The sequence below is a fragment of the Balaenoptera physalus genome (genome assembly GCF_965194825.1).
Source record: "Balaenoptera physalus genome assembly, chromosome: 13".
In the NCBI taxonomy this organism is placed as follows: Eukaryota; Metazoa; Chordata; class Mammalia; order Artiodactyla; family Balaenopteridae; genus Balaenoptera; species Balaenoptera physalus.
Genome location: NC_138892.1, coordinates 96501283 through 96528938, shown reverse-complemented (window position 1 = coordinate 96528938; position 27656 = coordinate 96501283). Strand labels below are relative to the sequence as shown.

The following is a 27656-nucleotide window of genomic DNA, read 5'->3' as shown; positions in this document are numbered from 1 at the left end:
CAAGTATGGTATTATATTTGAGGATGTTTCTAAACATTGTATTTCATCTTAAAGCATAATTGAAATAACCCTCAACTAATTCCCACTCTTAGTAATTCTATTTCTAGTTCCTACAGTGCGAATTCCAGGTAAATGTGTACACTATCACTAAATAATCTGGTTCAGGCCTAGGAAACAAAACTTTTGCATTTGTGTTGCTCATATACCAATTTCTGTACACTTCAGTGGCTTGCCTATCATAAACCATCACTAAATACTTTTGATATGATTTATCCAGAAGTAAATAAGAATAATGAATGAGGAGTAATAGCATTTTCTTGCCTATGTGAATAGGACCAGAGCAGATGAGTTATTCTTTGTCTCCTACCGAAGTCTTATGATTAGGAGATAATAGAGGTTGAAAAATGGAAATGCTCTTAACATTTTACACAAAAAAAGACCTAGTGCTTGTTACTTGACTGTAATAGAAGTAGGATTTCTGAGATGTGCTTGTATTGGGGAAAAAAGTTAGACAAATCAATTTGCCTACCAAAAAGTCTTGAGCTCTCATGAATTGCAAATGAGTGTATGCTCTCAAGATTGCCATATTTCAAAAACAAACAACCCAATCAAAAAATGAGCGGAAGACCTAAATAGACATTTCTCCAAGGAAGACATACAGATGGCCAAGAGGCACATGAAAAGTTGCTCAACATCACTAATCATTAGAGAAGTGCAAATCAGAACTACAATGAGGTATCATGTCACACTGGTCAGAATGGCCATCATAAAAAACCTACAAACAATAAATGCTGGAGAGGATGTGGAGAAAAAGGAACCCTCTTACACTGTTAATGGGAATGTAAATTGATACAGCCACTGTGCAGAACAGTATGGAGCTTCCTTAAAAAACTAAAATTAAAACTACCATCTGACCCAGCAATCCCACTACTGGGCATATACCCTGAGAAAACCATAATTCAAAAAGACACATGTACCCCAATGTTCATTGCAGCACTATTTACAATAGCCAGGATGTGGAAACAACCTAAGTGTCCATCAACAGATGACTGGATAAAGAAGATGTGGTACATATATACAATGGAATATTACTCAGCCATCAAAAGGAACGAAAGTGGGTCATTTGTAGAGATGTGATGGACCTAGAGTTTGTCATACAGAGTGCAGTAAGTCAGAGAAAAACAAGTATCGTATCATTAACGCATATATGTGGAATCTAGAAAATGTACAAATGAACCTATTTGCAGGGCAGGAATAGAGACACAGACGTAGAGAACAGATGGGTGGACACAGGAGGGAAGGGAAGGGTGAGATGAATTGGGAGATTAGGATTGACATATATACACTACCATGTGTAAAATAGATAGCTAGTGGGAAGCTGCTGTATAGCATAGGGAGCTCAGCTCGGTGCTCTGTGATGATCTAGATGGGTGGGATGGGGTGGGGAGGGAGGTCCAAGAGGGAAGGGATATATGTATACATATAGCTGATTCACTTCATTGTACAGCAGAAACTAACACAACATTGTAAAGTGATTATACTCCAGTTAAAAAAAAAAGATTGCCATATTTCACATGATACCTAATAGGAACTTTGTTATGAACAAGAAAGGCAATTAATAGCTCTAGTTTGTTTTTTTTCTTTTTAAGAAGTATGGAATTTACTACTTTAAAAGCAGTTAACTCTAGTTCTCTATTGGAATTTTCCTTTCTGAGAATACCTAAGATTTTTCCTCATTTAAACATTTTCTTGTTTAAAATTTTAAATCCTATTTTCTCTTTAAAAAAATGCTTTCTTCTTATCTAAATCTCAGAGGAGCTAAGTAGCCTGGCCTTTCAGAATTCAAAGGTATGGAACTAGCTCTCACCTTCACCCCATTTAGCCCAATTAGTAGGGTCTTTAGAGACCTAGCAATCCCCCATCACCCCACTTATCTTGTCTACTACCTGAAAGAAGAGTCGGAGAATATTCCCAGCTGTGAAGTTCGATGATTTATACTTCTTTTTAACTGTTTGCACATAATGGGGACTTAATATATCTTTGATATTTCCTTAGTAATTAGATTTTTTTTCTCCTTTATCTCCACATACATACACTTGTTTTCCTAACAAATGTGCTTAAATTTGTGATGAAGGCTTAAAATCTAATTTGCCATAAAGTCCTCTGTGACTTAACATATGAGTTTAAATTTTAACTTTTGTAATACTTTAGAAGAAACCTGTGTGCAACACCCCATTACTGGCAGTCAATGAGATTCCACTAACATCTTTCATTAACTTTCCCTTTTGTTTCTTGGGTTTCCATGTTTCCTCCCATCTGAGACTACATTGGTTTGGTCTTGAATGATGATAAAAATCTCTAAAAAAAATTTAAAAATAATAAAATAGCTTGACATCAGGGAAAAAAATCTCTAAAGAAATTTCACACCTTAAGTATGCCTCTGGGGCTCAACGCTGTCTCATTTGATGAATTTGTCCTTTGCTTTCTAACTCAAGAGTCTCTGATTTGTTCCTAATATTTAGGATCATTAAATAAAAAATAAGGGAAAATCATTGTATTCATCATAACACTCCTTCAATTGTTTAAGATAGAAAATTTAATTCACATTATTGAAGCAAAGATATAATTTATTGATTTATGTAATGAAAAAGCCCATGGTATCCAGTTTCAGGCACAGTTGGATTTAGGGGCACATAGACTCTCACCAAGATTCACTTTCTTTTCATTTCTCAGCTCTTCTTTCATGTGTTAGCTCCATTCTCAGGAAGATAGGGTCTCTCTTCTCAGTAGCAAGATAGCTGCTAGCGATTCTAGGCTCATATTCTGCTTTCACTAATCTCCACTCAAAAGAAAAAATGGCCCCCACCCCACTCCCAGCCCCAATTCCAATAAAGTACCCTGATTATGTCTCACAGGCTCAGATTGAGTCATTTTCTACCCCACATGAATCTCTGTATCCATGAAGAAGAAATATACCTACAGGTCTACCCATAGGCAGTGGACTGAGCCAGCTCTGAATCAGCTGATAGCTGGGCAGAATGATTCTTTACGGGTATTCAGGGTGCCCTGACTGGAATAAAGCAAAAGGGTACAGGGAAGGCAAAAACCACAACCTTCCTTTATGCTCTACTTTTGGAAGAGATGATGACACAGGTCAAAAAGGAGAGAGAAGCAATAACTACGGGAGTAGGGATGCACTTTTTGCTGGAAGCTGTGAAAACAAAAAAACATAAAAAGAGTTAGAGATGTTTTAGGTAGCAGAGATTTATTTTTTAAAAACCACCTCATTTCTTCTTTGGTTCACTTTTTAAACTTAGAAAATTCCTAACAAAAATATTTGAAGCTAGCAATTTTTTAAAAATTAATTTCTTTTTTATACGGCAGGCTCTTATTAGTTATCTATTTTATACATATTAGTGTATACATGTCAGTCCCAGTCTCTCAGTTCATCCCACCCGCCCTGCCACTTTCCCCTCTTGGTGTCCATACGTTTGTTCTCTACATCTGTGTCTGTATTTCTGCCTTGCAAACCAGTTCATCTGTACCGTTTTTCTAGATTCCACATATATGCTTTAATATATGATACTTGTTTTTCTCTTTCTGACTTACTTCACTCTGTATGACAGTCTCTAGGTCCATCCACATGTCTACAAATGACCCAATTTCGTTCCTTTTTATGGCTGAGTAATATTCCATTGTATATATATACCACATCTTCTTTATCCATTTGTCTGTTGATGGGCATTTAGGTTGCTTTCATGACCTGGCTATTGTAAATAGTGTGAAGCTAGCCACTTTAAAAAAAATATTCTCTCTTAGAGTTCTCTGACAGCTTGCTTATTTTGCAGATGATAAAACAGGTACCAAGAGGTTAAGAGGTATACCTCAGGTACCCAGCAAGTTGGGGGTAGAGATCTCCGGATTTCCCATCTTTATCATCATCAGCAGCAGAATTATTACCATTACCATCATCCCCATCTTAATTATCACCATCTTTATCACCATTATGAAAGTGAACATTGATTAAACGCTTACTCTGTGCTGGGATCATTTTAAGCACTTGCTATAAATTAACTCATTTAATCCACACAAAAACTTTGAGGCATTTATCCTCATTATCCTCATTTTTTAGTTGATAAAACTGTGACACAGAGATGTGAAGAAACTTGTCAAACATCACGCATCTAGTAAGTAGTGTAGGCAGCCATCAGACTTAGGTAGTCTGGCTCAACTCTGTATTTTTAACCACTGTATGATCTCTCCATATATTGCATGTCCATTCATCAAATTTTTTTATTACAAGGTGAGCAAAAACAATTCACACAGTCCTGTTTGGTGTGTGTGTATGTGTGTGTATACTGCCTACACGTACACACTCTTCATGGGAAAGGTTAGCAGCCACTAAGATGTGGCTGATGGAAGAAACACTGAAATATAAAAAATTATTGTCAGGTATAACTACTAATTGGGAGTACAATGGGATAAGGATATAGAATGAGATGGAAGATGTAAACCTTTAAAAAATGCTCTAGGGCTTCCCTGGTGGTGCAGTGGTTTGGAGTCGGCCTGCCAATGCAGGGGACATGGGTTCAAGCCCTGGTTCTGGAGGATCCCACGTGCCGCGGAGCAGCTAAGCCCGTGGGCCACGGCTGCTTAGCCTGCGCTCTAGAGCCCACGAGCCACAACTACTGAGCCCACGTGCCTAGAGCCTGTGCTCCGCCACAAGAGAAGCCACTGCAATGAGAAGCCCGTGCACGCGGTGAGGAGTAGCCCCTGCTCGCCACAACTAGAGAGGGCCCCATGTGCAGCAACGAAGACCCAATGCAGCCAAAAATAAAATAAATAAAATAAATAAATAAAATTTAAAAAATGCTCTAAAGAGTGGAATCTCCTTTTCAACCAGCCTTTGCTGATTATTTAGCATAGAAAAGACATTTGAGGTAGAAAATCATTCAACTTTGTGATTGCCTCAATTGTTTGATGACCATATTGTTTGATAGGATGATCAGATGATGGGGAAATACTTTTCCATTACTTCCACATAATATATAAGATCCCTTGAGTTTCCTGGAATTTCTATTTGGAAAATTACCAACAGTAATTTTCAAAACCCCACTTTTCTTAGATAAGAAAAATTAATAATGCATACTTATTTCTAAGCTTTTGTCAAAGTTTGTGTTAAAATTGTATTATCTGAATTCTCACAGGGACCTAGGAACGATCAATACCACTTTAGCAGGTCACTCCTTAGAATGATTCTTAAGCATTTTCTGTTTTGTTTTCTCTTCATTGAGGCTGAGATCACACGGACCTCTAACCCCACCCTGTCTCACTTTTTCATGGGATAAGATTCTACTGAAGAGTTGTCAGCAACTGATTGACAAGGAAACAATGTAACAGAAAGATTATGATTTGAGGGTGTAATTGGCTTTGGTATTGAAGCTCTACCCCTAGATGCTTGACTGTGATCATTTTTGTTACTTTCATTGGGCCTCAGTTTTCTCATCTGTAAAATGAGAGCACCTCCAGGTTTTTGGAAATACTAGGATCACCACCACTACTCTTCACTTCGCTTCACTGTGATTATGCTAATGTTCAAGTAAGAGACAAATATAGAGACATTACTATGTGGTAATCGTACTCATCCTTCAAAACCACCTCTTAAGCTCCCTTCATAATAACTAGGATATTAAAAATAGCTTATTTCAATTTTATTTTCTCAGGTTAAAGTAACTTTTCTTTCCTAACTCTCTTGATACTTTTTCTCTACCTCTCATACGGTCATTATCATTTCTACCTCACATTATTATTATTATTATTATTATTATTATTATTTTCACACAGGCAGACAATATATTTAGGAGAATAAATGAAAAAAATCCGTGAATTAAATGAATTACAATCTACAAAATTTCTCATTTCAGAACAACTCACATTAACTTTACTTTTGTATTTGTCTTTACTTTTCTTCTAGACTATTCAATGCTTTTTATTCCCTCTGTCCCTAGGACAGTACTTTTCAGATTGGAGGTTGTGATCCCATTAGTGGTTTGTGACATCAGTTCAGTAGGTCATGGCTATCAATCTTTAATAATGTAATAAAATAGGTTAAGATAAAAAACACTAGTTAAATGAATGTGAAAAGATCAACTATTATCTTGTTATATATACATTTGTGTGAACGTATTTGTATATTTATATGAATGTGAAGTGTGTTTATAATGTCAATAGTCAGAGTCACAGAAGACTGAAACCAATTGTAGGTTCTCAATAACATTTTTGAATGGCAAAATAAATCTCCTGAAAGTGACCTACAGAGAAAATTGTCCTGGACTTTTTGTCAGAAAAAATGGGAAAGGGTCTCACTTTTGTTATTTATAGCCTGCTTGAATAATCTTACAAAAACCATTTAACCTTTCTAATCCTCAGTGCTCACATCATTATAGGGGGGTCAATAGCCCAAAGTACAGGTGGTTGTAAGAATTAAACAGATAATGTGTGTGAAAGCCTTTTGTAAACTAAATTTCTATACAAATACCATTTTATTGGTGTATTATAACCTGAATTTGGTCACCTCTGCCTTAGGTATACAGTCTGGGGAGAAATGCATAATTATTATGCCTTTTATCTCATGAAGTCTGAATCTGTGAGTTAGATTGTTCAGAAATACATATTCAATCTCTTGAAAAAAGCAAAAAAAAAAAAGGTAAAAGTGACATGCAGTATATCTAGTTAATCTTATTTGGTGGTAAATGTTATCTATAACCTCTTTCTGTCAAAATTTAGAGTGATGAGTGTTATTCTTTTAGAATGTTGTCTATGGGACTTCCCTGGTGGTCCAGTGGTTAAGACTCAGTGCTTCCACTGAAGGGGTCCCGGGTCCGATTCCTGGTGGGGGAACTAAGATCCCGCAAGCTGCATGGCATGGCCAAAAAAAATGTATTTCTTCTGTCTCTTCCTTTCTTTCTATTCTAACTGTCAATATTACTGAAGTAGACATTTGTGCGATTAAACTATTATCCCAGCTCCATGTGCAAAGTACTTTCCCAGAATTTTTCAATTGTGTTTGAGAGGGTGGGTAACAAGTGCTATCACAACATTCCCTCCAGGCAAGTATTGCCCCCATATTATAAATGAAGAAACAGGCTCAGATTTGTCATTTGCACAAGGCCACAGAGCTACTAACATATGCCCAGCTCTCACTGGTTCCACCATCTCTGCTCTACCCATCATGCCCTGTGGTCTCCAGATTCATCCAATTACTCATTCTTTCGTCCATTCGTCTGAGACAGACATGCTACTTCAAGGTAAGTGTGATGCCACAAATTGGGAAAATTACTTTGGGATAACTGAAGCCCAGAGTAAAAGAAAATAGGAAACAGTAGGTTAATAAAATAAAGACTTACAATGGTAATAGTAATAGTAGCTAAAGAGTTTTGATTACTTACTTACATGTGCCACATACGGTTCTAAGAGCTTTTGCATGCATTCATTCGTTTTCTCTTCACCAGAATCTTACAAGGTAAGTTTTATTTTTAAAAATTGTTCCCATTTTACATAGAAAGAAACTGAGGCACAGAGAGACTCAGCCATTTGCCTGTATTCTCACTGCTAGTAACTGGCAAGATTAGCATGTAAAACCACACTGACTACAAACAATTGACTACATTTTTTCTAGAAGCATGCTTAAGAATTTTAATTATGTGAAACATTTTTGCAAATAAACCCCTCTTTTTTGTGAATCCAATGATACAGAACAGAGCATGTATTTGAGTGTCTACAGATTTTTGGCACAGATTATTTTGCTGAAAGAAGCAACATTTAAGGACAAATAACTAACATAACATATTTTGAGTCTTCCAATGGGCCTGAAAACATGTTTCTATGGTAACAAGTATAGGTCATGGGAGGGGTGAGAGAAGAATTAGAAGAAAAAGCTATTAGTTTAGAATGTCTTAAACAATTTTTCTTTTGCCAACTCACTCCCGTCAATGTGTTATGCTACCAATTTGACCTCTTGACTCTTTGAAGGCCACAGATTCCTAGGAACTCTTTGAACTTGAGAACTTCAGTTACAACTTAATGGAAGCAATTTTGAAATACATTGAAGGACTGGGGAAGCTCTGCTCTTTGATCTACTGTCTCTTCATTGGGAGAACTGCAGTGTCCCTAGTTGACCCATTTTAAATGACTTCATGTTGCTTTTCACATATTGCGTCTGTCAGATTAAAAGGGAACCGGAGGAGGAAACATAAGTCACTGGCTCACAGGGACTTTTGGGGACATAGAATAGTTTGTGGCTTCTGCTGGTGAAAAAATCGAAAGGAGAAGAAACAGTTTCCTGAGAGGATTCCAGTTTCCTGAGAAATTAGATTCTGTGAATCCCCAGGCTGAGGTGAACGGTTAGTCCAGGTGATTGGTCAGAAGTCAAGTGGGCAACAGCACCCATCTAGAAAAACAGGGCTGGGGGGACCACTGACCTTACTCCCTCCCAGTGAAGGACTCTCAGATAAGAAAAACATGCCGCCTCCCTTCTCCCATTGTTCATGTTTGCATCAATCTAATACTGCTCCAGGATGTTGCAATAAGCAGAGTGTTACTTATCAGTTAATGGAAATGACTGTTTCTGGCCTTACAGATAGGCTAGAGTGAGCAGGACCTTGACCTCAGTGTGGATGCCAGTTTGAGGACATTTGCAACACTGCAGCCCTGACGTGTTGAGAAATGCTGACAGGCTGAATTATTAACAGCAGCAGTGATGGTGGGGTAGAGGAAGATTTGGGAATATTTCAAAGGTAGACCCTGTAGCTGGGCTGCAGTTGACTTTGAGTGTAAACGAATGCACATGTGGATAAGGACAGTCTCTTCCTCTTTCGGAATCAAACAGGGTACAGCATTTGCTACCGAATTTGCACAGCATTTGCTCTGTCAAACGACTGTGGCTGGCAACATACAAGGATAAAATGGAATCAGTCACATGTTTTTCTAAAAAGAGACTAACATACTTTTATTGTGATAACCCTCATTTCTCCTGCTTTGGTTCATTTTTCACAGTGTCACCAAGGATCTTGCTACAATACTGATCTGATTGGTACTCCATTCCTTACAGACTTCTAATGGTTTCTCACGACTTACAGCATGAAGTTTGAAAGTCCTTGGCATGGAATACTAGAGTTTTTTTTTTAAACAATCTGGCCCCATCAGAACTCTCCAGCCCCTATGAGTCTCCTACTTCCTTTCTACTCTTGGCCTCTTCCTCTGTCCTACACACCCTGTATTCCAGCCATCCAGAATTTCAAAATTTCCCTGAAGATACCAGGCTGTTTGAAATCTCTGTGATTCAATATATGCTTTTTCCTGCTTGAAATGACTTTTTCTCTCTTTTTTCACTGAAAACCCCCATTCCTACTTCAAGTCCCAAGTGGTCTCCTATTGTGAAGGCTTCTCACTTTCCCCAGAGAGAACGAGCAGCTTCCTTCACCGAGCAACCATAACCATTGCTTAAACATCTGGTGTATACTTAGTGCTTTTGTGTGTAGACATTTGTTCATATTTCCACTTCTCATTAGACTAAAAATCCTCCTAGGATAGTAATTTTGCTTTATTCATTTTGTATCGCCTGGGTCCTCCTATCCCAGTTCCTGGAACAGAGAAGACGATTAATAGATAGGAGTGGATGAATAAATCACACCTCCTGCTTTAATTTTAGCACTTCTTGTTCATGAAATGACCATGACAAAAAATGAGCTTGAGGGAGAAGGTAAAATGCTATATTTTATGCACTACCTTTTCCAGTAGAGATATTTACTCTCTCTGTCTAGAATGCCCCGTATATTCGTGCCATTGCAAAGCACATTTTCCTACAGGTAGTTGAGGAGAAAGAAGAGAGGAGAAACCAAGAAACAAGGTGAGTTTTCTCTAATCTGCCAATTCCACCATTACTGAAGGCCAATATCCATGTTTTTGGCCTTTTTCCCCCAAGCTCACTCAGAAAAACAACTTTTATAAAAGAATAGTGATGTAGAAAATAAATTTATGGTTACCAGGAGGGAAAATGGGGGGAGGGATAAATTGGGAGATTGGGATTGATGTATACACCCTACTATATATAAAATAGCTAACTAATAAGGACCTACTGTATAGCACAGGGAACTCTACTCAATACTCTATAATGACCTATATGGGAAAAGAATCTAAAAAAGAGTGGATATATGTATATGTATAACTGATTCACTTTGCTGTACACCTGAAACTAACACAACATTGTAAATCAACTATACTCCAATAAAAATTTTAAAAAGAAAAAGAAAAAATTAAGATTAATAAATAAATATTTCTTTGAAAAGATTAAAAAATAAATGGTGGCCTGCAATCCTGGTAAGAGTGGATTCAATTTGGATCAATAACAATACCTTTTAGCAGCTGACAGTTATACGTGCTCTGGGTCCCAGTTGACCGCAATTGCAACCAATTTCCTCTTGGGTGGTAGCTCGTATTTACAACTTCAAACAGCTCATAGGGAGGGACCAGGACCTCCTTCTTGAGAGAGAAGTCTTGTACAGGTGCCCCCAGGCAGGTCAATATGGTAAATAGAGTTTGGTCCCCAAACTTCTGTGCCTCTTCTCTCAGGAGAGAGGTGGAGAGGAATTGGCCAAAGCGAATGGTGGCACCTATGGGGGCTTCCAAGTAAACGCCCTTCACCTCATGGTGCACCTCATAACACAGAGAGTCATTCCTTGTGACAATCTCTTTCCTCAGCAGCTGGATTGCCGTGGTCAGGTAGTAGTGTAGATATTTGAAATGGAATGAGTGTTTATATTGCTGGGGAGACCCAGCAGCACTGGTCATGGCTCTGGAGAAGTCTGAACGAACACTGTCGTTCGATGAATAAACCAAGATGGCCACAGCATGTGTAATAGTCATGTTCTCAGGGAGAGCTTTTCCTTGTCTCAACCAGGTTAAGTGTGCACGTTGCCAGACCCTGTGGTAATTCCTACCAGATTCTAGTTCTTTTGTAAAATAATCCCCTTGAATCAGGTCCTCCATGACTTGTTGGCTGCAGCCTTGGTACTGATCATCAAAGGAACTTGGTGCCAAGTCAAAGTCAATTTTAACTGCGACCTATAAGGAAAGAAAAATCTTGATTTTAATTTTTCAAATCCGATGGTGAATCTTGTTGACCTGAAGTAAATAGAGTGCCAGGTATTTCTGCAGCAAAGATAGGTCTATTCAGGATCAGCAGAGAGTTGCAATTCAGGTTCTGTGACTGCGGTGCGCCATGTACAAGTCCCTACAGGGCAAGGGAAGAAGAATGCTTTCATAGAGAAGAAAAGGAAGATGGGAGGGTATAGTAAACAAAGAGTTCATGGCTTTACATTCGCCCAGTCCTTGCCAGGAAAGAAGAGGTGTTTTTCTTCTTCCTGTTGGACTCTGCTATGTCGCAGGGCATGAGAGCTCCCCTTTCTGGTCTCCCGATTCTATTTAATTGAAGTTTCTGTTTTTTAAATTTTTACGGTGTGGTAGCAGATTTGCTACACTGTATAAGACCAAGTTGTCTGCTCAAAATCAGTATTTGCTGAAGTAAGTTTCACTCATAACCATTACACTGATCCAGTCCTTCTTGTATCTGTGACCCAGGCTAGATGTTGAATTTGATTTGACAAATATTACTGAAAGCACAAAAAATCCTCATCTCCCCACGGAGGAAGTGACCCTTTTTGTATCAGTGAAAACAGTCTTTTTGCATATTGAGTATTTTGAAGAAAAAAATTAATAATCCAAGTTTAATTATACTATGTTTCCTCTCCTAACCCCTTCATATTCTCACACGGGTGTTATAAGGAATATCTCTTTTATGAATACCTAAAACCTATATTAAGTCTTTGGCTTTGATTTAAGAAAAGACTTAAGTGATGAGTAATGTTGGGTTCTCCAAGGGGCCCCCCAGTAAATGACAACCCTCTCCTCTGCTCAGGACTTGAAATATGAAGGCTAAAATATAATTTTTACTAGTGAACGAGAACATGTTGGGGCACCCATCTTTAGGTCTGATGGCTGGTGGGCTTGTTAAGGGTAAACCCCAGAATGAGCTGACTTGCCCACTTGGCTGCAGGCGGTATTGGATTGCAGCCTGTCTAGGTGAGATTCTTGTCATGGGAGGAACACAGAACTCATGCCTTTTGCCATTGGGTTAATTCTCAGGAGGAAGAAGAGCAAACACAGCATATCCAGTTATTCTTCCTGACGTTACCAGTCAAGTAACGTCTGTCCACCTCCAGGGGAGCGATGTGAGGAAAGGGTTGGACAGAGGTCAGTGGGGTTCCTGGTAAAGTCCTTCTTAGAAACCAGGAGTGGGAAAAAGACATTTTCTCATGGGTAGCCAATGGAATATTACTTATTGATACCCAGGGCATATTAAATTAAAGTTAGAGATTTGAAGACAAGTTCATTACGTATCATCCGTCCATAATTGAGAGCCATATTTTTCAGTTATGTAAATTTCAAGGTGTTTCCTTCTTGGCAAAGAAATGATGCTTTCCTAATGAACAGTACTTACTAAGGAACATATTAAGAGATAAAATTCTATCCAGTGAATGTCAACAGTGTTGTAGCTGGAACCCCAAAGCATACCATTTGGTATTTTTACTATGTTATTTATGGTGAGAAGTCATCTAGTTGTGTGTAAACTGGAACAAAATTTTAAGACTGCTTAAATGATTTTAACCGATAATTCTTTATAGCAGATTTGCAAATAGTTCTACAGAATCTATTTAAGCCAAAACAAAATAAAAAATATCTTCTATCAAACCTTGTAAACTCCAAAACTTTAATCTATTACTAGATATCAAATGGGTATTCTGTTTTCTTTCTTTCTTTTTTTTTTTAAAGTTGAGAGTTATGTTTTATTCGGTGGGAATTTTTAGGACTTCAAGCCCGGGAGATGGCATCTCAAGTAACCCCAAGAGAACTGCTCTGAGGAGGTGAGGGGGGAGCTAGGATATATAGGAGTTTTGTAACAAAGGGCAGGTACTCGGAACATGAAAAGATTACTGTTAATTAAAGAAAACCAGACATTAAAATTACGGAATTTAGTGCTTTTCTATTTATGGGAAGATGCAAGAGTCTGGGCTCACTGAAACTGTTTTCTCTTAACATTAGGTTATTTTTCATTATATAGAACTTTATAATGCCTCTTTTGAGTTGATCCATATGATACAGGATAAAGCCAAATAGACTTGGTTGATTTTGCTTTGTCCTACAGAAGCAATGTTTTACTTAAATTTTATGGAGAATCAAGAAAAAAATGCTATGCCTCTAGCTTCTGTGATGCCAAATCTGTAAACTGTAAAGAACTCCACTATTTTTAATAATCGTTTTCAACCCTCTTTGCCAGCATTACTTGTTAGTTAAAATGTCTAAGTGAAATTATATCCCAAGGGACTAAAGGTCATCTAAAGGTTGCACCAGGAGAATGTTCCATTGGAGCCCTGATCATAAAGAGATCACCTCCTCCGTGGTAACTCACCGTGGGTCTCTGCAGACTTGAGCACAGCAGCAGGAGAGGAAGTTGCCCTCTTAGGAGCCAGATTCTCACCTCGGGGGCTGCAGTATTTGGGAGAAGAATCCTTCTGCATCTGTTGGTCAAAGGGCAGCATCTGTTGGTGTTAAAAGCACTTCTTCGCCTTTGCAGCTTCATCCTGAAATCAGTTCTCAGGTTGCTCCTTTGGGGTTTTCTTGGGGTGAGTCTCAGCAAGAACCTTCCTCGCCTATGTCTATGTTGAGACTTCTGTTGACCACCACCAACTAGCAGTTTCCAAGGGAAGAAATCAACTCCAACTGACTTGCAAAGCTGAAATCTCTGTTGGATAGCCAGACTTGTGCACCAAATAAGGGATTCTGTAGTGAACTCAAATTAGTCTCCAACTTAAAAAAAATCCTGATCTAGTCTCTATGCCGGGAAATTCCAAAGTCTTGTTAAGAGTCAGGATCACCAGCTTAGCCTTAACTTTCTTAAGAAGGCAGGAAGGGGCTTCCTTGGTGGCACAGTGATTAAGAATCCACCTGCCAATGCAGGGGACACGGGTTCGAGACCTGGTCAGGGAAGATCCCACATGCCGCGGAGCAACAAAGCCCCTGCACCACAACTACTGAAGCCCTACGCCTAGAGCCCGCGCGCACCGCAGCAATGAGTAGCCCCCGCTCTCTGCAACTGGAGAAAACCCACATGCAGCAACAAAGACCCAACGCAGCCAAAAATGAATAAATAAATAAATAAAAGAAAAAAAAGGCGGCAGGAAAAGGCATGCACCGTATGGTGTTTGGGGCCAAGTGGTTTTATCCTGAGCTGCAGCCTTTGAGTGATATGATTGGCTCGTGCAGGTCCCTGGGAAGATGCCACCTCAAGGTGGGCCTATGTTGGGCTCATCTGGTACTGCTGATAGGCCCTGCCCAGAAGGGACTGCCACGAAGCAAAACAGTAGGGTTACTGCCAAAAAGAAAGCTCTCTTTGCTGCTTTTCCACTGCACGTTTGAAATCGTCCATTCTAGAAATTATACCTGTTCAGATCACAGATCTTCTATGTTTTCTCTTCTAAAGGCATCAGATTCTCAATCCACACTGTTTCAGTCTGTAGCGAATCCAAATGACCACTGTCAGAAGACAGCCTCTGAGCAGCCGACAGCACTCAAAAGTAGGTGACATCGATCAAGAACAGGTTCCAGCGTGCTGTGTTCATTCAGCATAAATGTCCTATGAAACACTGTCTCTTAGACACTTCCCTTTCTAGTCTGAACATCCTTCCTCTGTTCCCAGTGCTTGGGGTAATTGTTTTTCTTGCAAATCTTTCCCACTTACACTTTCCGATTCATTATTTAACTGTGAAGGGAAATGAAATCTTGTTCTTGGAAATTCTGGTATTTTTTTCAGCAACAGTAAATATTTTTAAACTAAATTTTCTGATAATCACAGCAGTTATGTCTCATAACAAAAGTTCAGAATATCTAGAAAAGTATAAAGGAGGAAACAAAATTACCCATAACCCATCATCTGGAAAAAGGTACTATTTAGATTTAGATTTTGGTTTTACACACACACACACACATTCTAGGACTGAAATAATGTGTGCAATTTTGCATGCTGTTTTTTCCCTTATTTTTTTCTTCTACATCTTATGTTTCCCTTTTTAAAAAATTGAAGTATAATTGATTTCCCTTAATGTTTTAATGTAAGCATGCCCACATGTAACTTAATACTTACTGAAAACAAGTTTTTTTATGGCTGTACAATATTCTACCATCAGTGCTACCATGCAGTGAAATATGGGGTGGGTCCATGGACTATACTGTCACAAAAACAGATTGGTGAATAGGACACGGACTCTTGAGAAAGACATATCAGTTCAATTCCTGGCTCTCCTACTTGATGTTTGACCTCATGTAAGGTACTTAGCTTCTCTGTTCCTCAGTTTCCTCATATGGTTTTTTGTTTTGTTTTGTTTTTTTGGTCTCACCGTGCAGCATGCAGGGTCTTAGTTCCCGGACCAGGGATCGAACCTGGGCCCCCTGCAGTGGAAGCCCGGAATCTTAACCACTGAACCACCAGGGAAGTCCCTCCTCAATTTGTTAAGGGGAGATAATAATAGTACTTACCTCTCTGAATGCTTTGATACATTTATAACCCTTTAACAGCACCTGGCACTGAGAAATTTTTTAATAAATAAAAACATTATTATTTGTACCAAAACATTCTTATTTGTACCAAAGTTTATTGAATAAATGTATTACATTTAGCCTGTTTTCAACTTTGTACTATTACAAACAATGACTTATGAACATGTTTTGGACATAAATCTTTGTGTGCTTTTCTTCTTGCAATTTTAAGACACAATTTAGAGATGTGATCACTTATCAATGAAATGTATATAGTTTTGGACTTCACTGAAAACATGAGTAGTGTATGAAAATATCCCTTTAAGACTTTAATAGTTCTTAAGATTCCTTGTTATCAACTGTTAATTTGGGATACTGAGGTTTCATGAAGAGAACTAAAATTAGAGTCCAAAAACTTGGATTGTGGGTCTAGTTCTACAGGTTGGTAGCTGAGTTAACTTAAAAAAAAAACCGTGCAAGCTGTGCTGAGCTTCAGTTTCCTTAACCTTGTAGAGTTGTCAAAAATAAATAATGTGATAATAATTACCTTTTCTGGAGAGTGTACTGTGCTTCAAGGCCTTTTGGTATGTTATCTCAACCCACAATACAACTATAAGGAAGAGATATTTTAACCTCCACTTTATGGGTGTATTTGCTGAAACTCTGTGAGGGCAAATAACTTGTCAGTGATCGCAGGCGGTTTCCTCTTACCTCCCTGGCCCACTGTCTCCAAAAATTCTAAAGGACTGTAAGTGTCTTTTTTTTTTGGCCGTGCCGCGTGGCTTGCCGGATCTTAGTTCCCCAACCAGGGATTGAACGCGGGCCCTCGGCAGTGACAGCGCCCAATCCTAATCACTGGACGGCCAGGGAACTTCCTTGTTAACTGTCATTTTATTATTATTGTCTGTGAAGGTTTTGTTGATTTTCCTAATGTGACTGCCGCTTCCAAAATAAGACCACTAGGGGGCAGCAGGAACCTTTGTAATCTTTTTGTACAGCTGGAATTTAAAGGTGGGGAGGAGGAGGGAGGAGGGCGGGAGGAAGAGCGAGACAGAGAGACAGAAAGAGAGAAAAGAGACTGAGAAGAAGGGGAAGAGGAAGGGAAGCAAGAGAACACCAACAGTAATATCTGGGTAGGGAAAGGCCACAGGTCTGGTGTGTGAGTGTGTGTATATTTTTGATTAAAATAAAGTTTTCTGACAATGTTTAGAGTCATTGAAAAAAATCATCTTCTGCCTTGAGGGTTATTTTATTAAAGTTCCCATGAGAAAATTTAATATTAGTTAATTTAGAGCTTGATGTTCACCCAGTCACCATTTTCTTAATGATGCCCAGTTCTTCAAAATGCAATCTGCTGTCTTGATGGGTAAAAGGGATATGGGTCTTGAAGTTGTACAGAACTGTGTTGGTATTTTGCTTCCATGATTTCCCAGCTTTTGTGAATCTGAATAAGTAATGTCAGTTCTCCGTCTCAACTTCTTTATATATAAAAGCCAAGATGACAACGCCACTCTTGCAGGGTCGTGTTGGCAATGAAATTGAGATACTCTGTAAAATATCATGGAATGGATCCATGAACTATACTGTCTCAGAAGCAGATTGACTGATGAATAGAACATGAGTTCTTGAGAAAGATACTTCCGCTCAATCCCGTGTTCTATCACTTCCTTAACATTTGACCCAGGCAAGTATTTTACCTTTCTGCTCTGCAGTTTCCTCAGTTTCCTGATGCCACTGACACTTAGCAGGTGCTCAAAGCATGTTGGCTACTCAGATATTTGAAGACCAACAACTCATAGGGTGTTTAACAAAGTGAACGTTAATTTCTATTAAATTTTTTATAAACAGCTGTTTAAGAAAATATTTTGCTGATTTTCTAGAATACATTCTGAACATTCTAGACCAGTTTTCTAAAGCTACTTTCGGAGCATGGGTTGAAGTAGTCACTAGAGAGCCTTTGAAGGGAAGTGGGTGGGGCATATATCTTTTGCCACTGGCCTCAAGGTTTGGAAATGGCTCTTGGTATTCCTTGTTTGGATCTTACTGAACGCCTTTGGACCTGAGTTAATTTAATGGAGGCACTGCCAGAAGTCCTTGTTATCCAAAGGTAAGTAGTTTGATAATGGTCTCAAAATTAGGTAGTCAGGATGGTTTTAACATTTTAACTTATCTGTTCTTTTACCCTCAAACTCTCATCGAAGTGAGCAAAACTCCTTCAATTATTTCATATTTTTAATAATTTTTTATTTAGATAAAATTTTAAACTTAGAGAAACATTGCAAGTTTCTGTACAAGGAACATATGTATATCCAAGGAACTCCCATGCCCTATTGTAACTGAGCAGGACCCTACGGGGCCTTCCTGGTACAGACCCCTGCCCCATATTTTCTGCTGTAGCTCCTCTTTAAAGTACCCAGATAAGAGTATCTCATGCATATTTCCTGAGTTTTTCAGATGCTAAAAACCACCACCAAATGGAAGAAATTAACTACTCGATGATCATGAGAATGTAGCCCCCAGACCTACTGGCACCTAAGGATTGATAAGGTTAACTGCCCTGTTACTCACCATCAACCAATCAGAGAACAGTACATGAGCTGATCACATACTCTGGAACACCCCTCCTTCACCCGGCCTTTAAAAAGGCTTTGCTGAAACTCTTCAAGGAGTTTGGGGTTTTTTAGGACATGAGCCATTCTCCTTGCAAGGCCTTGCAATAAACCTTTCTCTGCTCCAAACTCTAATGTTTTGGTTTGTCTGGCCTCACTGTGGGTCAGGCACACGAACTGCATTCACACTATCCACATTCATCGATTGCTGACATTATATTTTGCCCCACTTGCTCTATCACTCTCTCTTTTTTTCTAAACCACTTGATAATTTGCAGACATCATGCCCTTTGTTAATCGATAAACTGAGGCATATTAAAAAATTTTAGGAGTTTGAGCAAAAATCAACTCACTCAAATTGGGCAGTTGCCAAACAGAAGTGGTTAGGAATGCTCCACTGAGAGGAACTGGGGAGAGACATATAGAGAAAAGATGAAAGCAAAGCAAGGAAATTGATTGGCTGTAGCTTAGCATCTGTCATATTTGGAAAAGCCTCATTGGCTGTTTGTGATGAGTAGTCCTTGGGTTTTGATTTCTCCACCTTGAGGCCAGTACAGACTTAGGTTTTGGCTTGTTTGCATAGGCTGCCAAGGTATTAGCACCACCTCAGTCTCATGGCCTCCTTGTTTAATTAATTTAACACCTGTAGGGGCAGAAATTTTTCCCTTCCTCCCTTATAGGGTCTTTGGCTGGTCATCTGAAAATTAAACTGATGTAAGACAAAGTAACAGGAGAAAAACAAATTTAATTTTGTATGTGTGGGATTCCCATAAAAAATATGAAATCCAAAGGCAGTCAGGTAATTGAGGCTTGTATGCCATTCTGGCTAAGGAATGGGATATGGCCCTGGGGCTTCAAAGGGGACGAGGGCAAATCACAGGAAGATGAGAAGAGCAGATATTTGGTAATTAGATGTTTGCCCTGCCAAAGAGATAAAAAGTTATCTCTGGTGATAGCTCTCTTTCTGTCAGGGCCCTATTTAAATTCTTTCAGGCAGTGAAGAGAGGTAAAAGCTTTCCTCCAGTCTGCCCGGTCTTGGTTGCCTTCAGTTCAAAATAACCCACATGCCAAAGTGACACATTTTGGGGAGAACTATTTTGCTCCCCTTTGCACACTTTACCCTTAAATACCTCAGAATTTATTTCCTAATGACAAGGACATTCACTTACACAACCACAGTACAGTTACCAATATCAAGAAATTTAACATTTGTACAATACTATTCTGTAATCCATAGTCCATATACAAGTTTCATCAACTGTTCCTATAATGGTCTTTATAGCTGTTTTCCATGATCACAATTTGCACTTAGTTGTCAAGTCTTTTTGGTCTCTATAAACTGGAACATTTACTCAGTATTTATTTTGCTTTTTGACCTTGACATTTTTGAAATGGTTATTTTGCATTTTGTTATTTTGTAGAATGTCTCTCAATTGAGGTTTGTCTGTTATTTCCTGATGATTAGATTCAAGTTACGCGGTTTTGGCAGGGAAATCACAGAAGTGGTGTACTGTTCTCAGGAGACACTAGCATCCATAGTTTCAATGTATTTTATAACAATTGTTCAATTCCTTCATTATGAAGCAAGTTATCTAACCTTTCTCATTTACACTTTTTTTTTTTTTTTTTAAAGCATAGGACCTTAGTGTTGGGAAAGAACTTTGTAATCGTCTTTCACCCAGTGTGAATCTCCTTCTCAACATTCTTGACAGAGTAACTTCTGCCATGTACGTTCCTGTGATACTGTGATTTATAATAAATATATATTTGGTCTGGTCCATGGTTACTGGCACACAACTCCTAAAACCTTTGGAATTTCCTAAGCGATAAGAGCTATGAAGCATCTTTTGTTTCCAGTTCCTGAAATACCTCCAGAACCATAAAAGTGAAATGGGTGTCTTTTTTTTTTTTTTTTTTTTTAACATCTTTATTGAAGTATAATTGCCTTACAATGGTGTGTTAGCTTCTGCTTTATAACAAAGTGAATCAGTTATACATATACAATATGTTCCCATTTCTCTTCCCTCTTGCATCTCCCTCCCTCCCACCCTCCCCATCCCATCCCTCTAGATGGTCACAAAGCACCGAGGTGATCTCCCTGTGCTATGCGGCTGCTTCCCACTAGTTATCTATTTTACATTTGGTAGTGTATATATGTCCATGACACTCTCTTACCCTGTCACATCTCACCCCACCCCCTCCCCATATCCTCAAGTCCATTCTCTAGTAGGTCTGTGTCTTTATTCCCGTCTTGCCACTAGGTTCTTCATGGCCTTTTTTTTTTTTTTCCCCTTAGATTCCGTATATATGTGTTAGCATACTGTATTTGTTTTTCTCTTTCTGACTTACTTCACTCTGTATGACAGACTCTAACTCCATCCACCTCATTACAAATACCTCCATTTCATTTCTTTTTATGGCTGAGTAATATTCCATTGTATATATGTGCCACATCTTCTTTATCCATTCATCTGTCGATGGACATTTAGATTGCTTCCATGTCCTGGCTATTGTAAATAGAGCTGCAATGAACATTTTGGTACATGACTCTTTTTGACCTATGGTTTTCTCAGGGTATATGCCCAGTAGTGGGATTGCTGGGTCGTATGGTAGTTCTATTTGTAGTTTTTTAAGGAACCTCCATACTGTTCTCCATAGTGGCTGTATCAATTTACATTCCCACCAACAGTGCAAGAGTGTTCCCTTTCCTCCACACCCTCTCCAGCATTTATTGTTTCTAGATTTTTTGATGATGGCCATTCTGACCGGTGTGAGATGATATCTCATTGTAGTTTTGATTTGCATTTCTCTAATGATTAATGATGTTGAGCATTCTTTCATGTGTCTGTAGGCCATCTGTATATCTTCTTTGGAGAAATGTCTATTTAGGTCTTCGGCCCATTTTTGGATTGGGTTGTTCGTTTTTTTGTTATTGAGCTGCATGAGCTGCTTGTAAATCTTGGAGATTAATCCTTTGTCAGTTGCTTCATTTGCAAATATTTTCTCCCATTCTGATGGTTGTCTTTTGGTCTTGTTTATGGTTTCCTTTGCTGTGCAAAAGCTTTTAAGTTTCATTAGGTCCCATTTGTTTATTTGTGTTCTTATTTCCATTTCTCTGGGAGCTGGGTCAAAAAGAATCTTGCTGTGATGTATGTCATAGAGTGTTCTGCCTATGTTTTCCTCTAAGAGTTTGATAGTGTCTGCCCTTACACTTAGGTCTTTAATCCATTTTGAGTTTATTTTTGTGCATGGTGTCAGGGAGTGTTCTATTTTCATACTTTTACATGTACCTGTCCAATTTTCCCAGCACCACTTATTGAAGAGGCTGTCTTTTCTCCACTGTATATGCTTGCCTCCTTTATCAAAAATAAGGTGCCCATATGTGTGTGGGTTTATCTCTGGGCTTTCTATCCTGTTCCATTGATCTATATTTCTGTTTTTGTGCCAGTACCAAACTGTCTTGATTACTGAAGCTTTGTAATATAGTCTGAAGTCAGGGAGCCTGATTCCCCCAGCTCCATTTTTCGTTCTCAAGATTGCTTTGGCTATTCGGGGTCTTTTGTGTTTCCATACAAATTGTGAAATTTTTTGTTCTAGTTCTGTGAAAAATGCCAGTGGTAGTTTGATAGGGATTGCATTGAATCTGTAGATTGCTTTGGGTAGTAGAGTCATTTTCACAATGTTGATTCTTCCAATCCAGGAACATGGTATATCTCTCCATCTATTTGTATCATCTTTAATTTCTTTCATCAGTGTCTTATAATTTTCTGCATACAGGTCTTTTGTCTCCTTAGGTAGGTTTATTCCTAGATATTTTATTCTTTTTGTTGCAATGGTAAATGGGAGTGTTTTCTTAATTTCACTTTCAGATTTTTCGTCATTAGTGTATAGAAATGCAAGAGATTTCTGTGCATTAATTTTGTATCCTGCTACTTTACCAAATTCATTGATTAGCTCTAGGAGTTTTCTGGTAGCATCTTTAGGATTCTCTATGTATAGTATCATGTCATCTGCAAATAGTGACAGCTTTACTTCTTCTTTTCCGATTTGGATTCCTTTTATTTCTTTGTCTTCTCTGATTGCTGTGGCTAACACTTCCAAAACTATGTTGAATAATAGTGGTGAGAGTGGGCAACCTTGTCTTGTTCCTGATCTTAGTGGAAATGGTTTCAGTTTTTCACCATTGAGGACAATGTTGGCTGTGGGTTTGTCATATATGGCCTTTATTATGTTGAGGAAAGTTCCCTCTATGCCTACTTTCTGCAGGGCTTTTATCATAAATGGGTGTTGAATTTTGTCGAAAGCTTTCTCTGCATCTATTGAGATGATCATATGGTTTTTCTCCTTCAGTTTGTTAATATGATGTATCACATTGATTGATTTGCGTATATTGAAGAATCCTTGCATTCCTGGGATAAACCCCACTTGATCATGGTGTATGATCCTTTTAATGTGCTGTTGGATTCTGTTTGCTAGTATTTTGTTGAGGATTTTTGCATCTATGTTCATCAGTGATATTGGCCTGTAGTTTTCTTTCTTTGTGACATCTTTGTCTGGTTTTGGTATCAGGGTGATGGTGGCCTCGTAGAATGAGTTTGGGAGTGTTCCTCCCTCTGCAATATTTTGGAAGAGTTTGAGAAGGATAGGTGTTAGCTCTTCTCTAAATGTTTGATAGAATTCACCTGTGAAGCCATCTGGTCCTGGGCTTTTGTTTGTTGGAAGGTTTTTAATCACAGTTTCAATTTCAGTGCTTGTGATTGGTCTGTTCATATTTTCTATTTCTTCCTGGTTCAGTCTCGGCAGTTTGTGCCTTTCTAAGAATCTGTCCATTTCTTCCAGGTTGTCCATTTTATTGGCATAGAGTTGCTTGTAGTAATCTCTCATGATCTTTTGTATTTCTGCAGTGTCAGTGGTTACTTCTCCTTTTTCATTTCTAATTCTATTGATCTGAGTCTTCTCCCTTTTTCTCTTGATGAGTCTGGCTAATGGTTTATCAATTTTGTTTATCTTCTCAAAGAACCAGCTTTTAGTTTCATTGATTTTTGCTATTGTTTCCTTCATTTCTTTTTCATTTATTTCTGACCTGATCTTTATAATTTCTTTCCTTCTGCTGGCTTTGGGGTTTTTTTGTTCTTCTTTCTCTAATTGCTTTAGGTGCAAGGTTAGGTTGTTTATTCGAGATGTTTCCTGTTTCTTGAGGTAGGCTTGTATTGCTATAAACTTCCCTCTTAGCACTGCTTTTGCTGCGTCCCATAGGTTTTGGGTCGTCGTATCTCCATTGTCATTTGTTTCTAGGTATTTTTTGATTTCCCCTTTGATTTCTTCAGTGATCACTTCGTTATTAAGTAATGTATTGTGTAGCCTCCATGTGTTTGTATTTTTTACAGGTCTTTTCCTGTAATTGATATCTAGTCTCATAGCGTTGTGGTCGGAAAAGATACTTGATACGATTTCAATTTTCTTAAATTTACCAAGGCTTGATTTGTGACCCAAGATATGATCTATCCTGGAGAATGTTCCATGAGCACTTGAGAAAAATGTGTATTCTGTTGTTTTTGGATGGAATGTCCTATAAATATCAATTAAGTCAATCTTGTTTAATGTATCATTTAAAGCTTGTGTTTCCTTATTTATTTTCATTTTGGATGATCTGTCCATTGGTGAGAGTGGGGTGTTAAAGTCCCCTACTATGATTGTGTTGCTGTCGATTTCCCCTTTTATGGCTGTTAGTATTTGCCTTATGTATTGAGGTGCTCCTATGTTGGGTGCATAAATATTTACAATTGTTATACCTTCCTCTTGTATCGATCCCTTGATCATTATATAGTGTCCTTCTTTGTCTCTTGTAATAGTCTTTATTTTAAAGTCTATTTTGTCTGATATGAGAATTGCTACTCCAGCTTTCTTTTGATTTCCATTTGCATGGAATATCTTTTTCCATCCCCTCACTTTCAGTCTATATGTGTCTCTAGGTCTGAAGTGGGTCTCTTGTAGACAGCATATATATGGGTCTTGTTTTTGTATCCATTCAGCCAGCCTGTGTCTTTTGGTGGGAGCATTTAATCCATTTACATTCAAGGTAATTATCGATATGTATGTTCCTATTCCCATTTTCTTAAATGTTTTGGGTTTGTTATTGTAGGTGTTTTCCTTCTCTTGTGTTTCTTGCCTAGAGGAGTTCCTTTAGCATTTGTTGTAAAGCTGGTTTGGTGGTGCTGAACTCTCTCAGCTTTTGCTTGTCTGTAAAGGTTTTAATTTCTCCATCGAATCTGAATGAGATCCTTGCTGGGTAGTGTAATCTTGGTTGCAGGTTTTTCTCCTTCATCACTTTAAGTATATCCTGCCACTCCCTTCTGGCTTGCAGAGTTTCTGCTGAAAGATCAGATGTTAACCTTATGGGGATTCCCTTGTGTGTTATTTGTTTTTTTTCCCTTGCTGCCTTTAATATGTTTTCCTTATATTTAATTTTTGACAGTTTGATTAATATGTGTCTTGGTGTGTTTCTCCTTGGGTTTATCCTGTATGGGACTCTCTGTGCTTCCAGGACTTGATTAACTATTTCCTTTCCCATATTAGGGAAGTTTTCAACTATAATCTCTTCAAATATCTTCTCAGTCCCTTTCTTTTTCTCTTCTTCTTCTGGGACCCCTATAATTCGAATGTTGGCACGTTTAATGTTGTCCCAGAGGTCTCTGAGACTGTCCTCAGTTCTTTTCATTCTTTTTTCTTTATCCTGCTCTGCAGTAGTTATTTCCACCATTTTATCTTCCAGGTCACTTATCCTTTCTTCTGCCTCAGTTATTCTGCTATTGATCCCATCTAGAGTATTTTTAATTTCATTTATTGTGGTTTTCATCATTGCTTGGTTCCTCTTTAGTTCTTCTACGTCCTTGTTAAATGTTTCTTGCATTTTGTCTATTCTATTTCCAAGATTTTGGATCATCCTTACTATCATTATTCTGAATTCTTTTTCAGGTAGACTACCTATTTCCTCTTCATTTGTTAGGTCTGGTGTGTTTTGACCCTGCTCCTTCATCTGCTGTGTGTTTTTCTGTCGTCTCATTTTGCTTATCTTACTGTGTTTGGGGTCTCCTTTTCACAGGCTGCAGGTTCGTAGTTCCTGTTGTTTTTGGTATCTGTCCCCAGTGGCTAAGGTTGGTTCAGTGGGTTGTGTAGGCTTCCTGGTGGAGGGAACTAGTGCCTGAGCTCTGGTGGATGAGGTTGGCTCTTGTCTTTCTGGTGGGGACGTCCACGTCTGGAGGTATATTTTGGGGTGTCTGTGGCCTTATTATGATTTTAGGCAGCCTCTCTGCTAATGGATGGGGCTGTGTTCCTGTCTTGCTAGTTGTTTGGCATATGGTGTCCAGCACTGTAGCTTATTGGTCGTTGAGTGAAGCTGGGTCTTGATGTTGAGATAGAGATCTCTGAGAGATTTTTGCCGTTTGGTATTACGTGAAGCTGGGAGGTCTCTTGTGGACCAGTGTCCTGAAGTTGGCTCTCCCACCTCAGAGGCACGGCCCTGATGCCTGGCTGGAGCACCAAGAGCCTTTCGTCCACACGGCTCAGAGTAAAAGGGAGAAAAAATAGAAAGAAAGACAGAAAGAAAGAAAGAGGCTATAATATAGTGAAGTAAAATAAAGCTATTGTAAAGCAAAGCTATACAGACAAAATCGCACCCAGAAGCATATACATATACACTCACAAATAAAGGAAAAGGGGAAAAATTAATATATCCTGCTCCCAAAGTCCACCTCCTGAATTTGGGATGATTCGTTGTCTATTCAGGTATTCACCAGCTGCAGGCCCATCAAGTTGTTTGTGGAGTTTTAATCCGCTGCTTCTAAGGTTGCTGGGAGAGATTTCCCCTTATCTTCCCTGTTCGCACAGTTCCTGGGGTTCAGCTTTGGATTTGGACCCGCCTCTGCGTGTAGGTCGCCTGAGGGCGTCTATTCCCCGCACAGACAGGACGGGGTTAAAGGAGCAGCTGCTTCGGGGGCTCTGGCTCCCTCAGGCCGCGGGGAGGGAGGTGTACAGAGGAGGCGGGGTGAGTCTGCGGCGGCCGAGGCCGGCGTGACGTTGCACCAGCCTGAGGCGGGCAGTGCGTTCTCCCGGGGAACTTGTCCCCGGATCACGGGACCCTGGCAGTGGCGGGCTGCACAGGCTCCCGGGAGGGGCGATGTGGAGTGTGACTTGTGCTCACACACAGGCTTTTTGGAGGCGGCAGCAGCAGCCCCAGCGTCTCACGCCCGTCTCTGGGGTCCGTGCTGATCGCCGCGGCTCACGCCTTTCTCTGGAGTTCGTTTAGGCGGCACTCTGAATCCCCTCTCCTTGCGCGCCGCGAAACAAAGAGGCAAGAAAAAGTCTCTTGCCTCTTCGGCAGCTGCAGACTTTTTCCCGGACTCCCTACCAGCCAGCTGTGGTGCGCTAACCCCTTCAGGCTGTGTTCACGCCGCCAGCCCCAGTCCTCTCCCTGCAATCCAACCGAAACCGAAACCCGAGCCTCAGCTCCCAGCCCCGCCCGCCCCGGCGGGGGAGCAGACAAGCCTCTCGGGCTGGTGAGTGCTGCTCCGCGCCGAGCCTCTGTGCGGGAGTCTCTCCGTTTTTTTCCTCTGCGCCCCTGTTGCTGTGGGGTCTGCGGTGATCGCCGCGGCTCGCGCCCTTCTCTGGAGTTCGTTTAGGCGGCGCTCTGAATCCCCTCTCCTTGCGCGCCGCGAAACAAAGAGGCAAGAAAAAGTTTCTTGCCTCTTCGGCAGCTGCAGACTTTTTCCCGGTCTCCCTCCCAGCCAGCTGTTGTGCGCTAATCCCTTCAGGCTGTGTTCACGCCGCCAGCCTCAGTCCTCTCCCTGCAATCCGACCGAAGCCGAGCCTCAGCTCCCAGCCCCGCCCGCCCCGGCGGGGGAGCAGACAAGCCTCTCGGGCTGGAGAGTGCTGCTCGGCGCCGAGCCTCTGTGCGGGAATCTCTCCGTTTTTCCCTCTGCGCCCCTGTTGCTGTGGGATCCGCGCTGGTAGCTGCGGCTCGCGCCCGTCTCTGAAGTTCGTTTAGGCAGCGCTCTGAATCCCCTCTCCTCGCGCACCAGGAAACAAAGAGGGAAGAAAAAGTCTCTTGCCTCTTCGGCAGCTGCAGACTTTTTCCCGGACTCCCTCTTGGCTAGCTGTGGTGCACTAACGCCTTCAGGCTGTGTTCACGCCGCCAACCCCAGTCCTCTCCCTGCGATCCGACCGAAGCCCGAGCCTCAGCTCCCAGCCCCGCCCGCCCCGGCGGGTGAGCAGACAAGCCTCTCGGGCTGGAGAGTGCTGCTCGGCGCCGAGCCTCCGTGCGGGAACCTCTCCGCTTTGCCCTCCGCACCCCTGTGGCTGCGCTCTCCTCCGTGGCTCCGAAGCTTCCCCCCTCTGCCACCC

The 27656-nt window shown here is 40.1% G+C and overlaps 1 protein-coding gene across 3 annotated transcripts; it reads right to left on the bottom strand.

The window, feature by feature from the left end:
* Window positions 1-38: 38 nt before the first annotated feature.
* On the bottom strand, window positions 39-15095 carry ART4 (ADP-ribosyltransferase 4 (inactive) (Dombrock blood group)). Of its 3 annotated transcripts, none has more exons than XM_082421995.1 (4): window positions 13526-15095; window positions 10413-11121; window positions 9809-9860; window positions 39-3211 (listed from the first exon to the last, which is right to left on the bottom strand). In XM_082421995.1, the coding sequence occupies exons 1-4, from the start codon at window positions 13694-13696 to the stop codon at window positions 3127-3129; spliced, it is 1017 nt and encodes a 338-aa protein (XP_082278121.1). In that variant the 5' UTR covers window positions 13697-15095; the 3' UTR covers window positions 39-3126. The 3 variants fall into 3 exon arrangements, with proteins under 3 accessions (XP_082278121.1, XP_082278122.1, XP_082278123.1); XM_082421997.1 differs by lacking the exon at window positions 39-3211 and adding an exon at window positions 3923-9641; XM_082421996.1 differs by lacking the exon at window positions 9809-9860.
* Between the last annotated feature and the right edge of the window lie 12561 nt (window positions 15096-27656).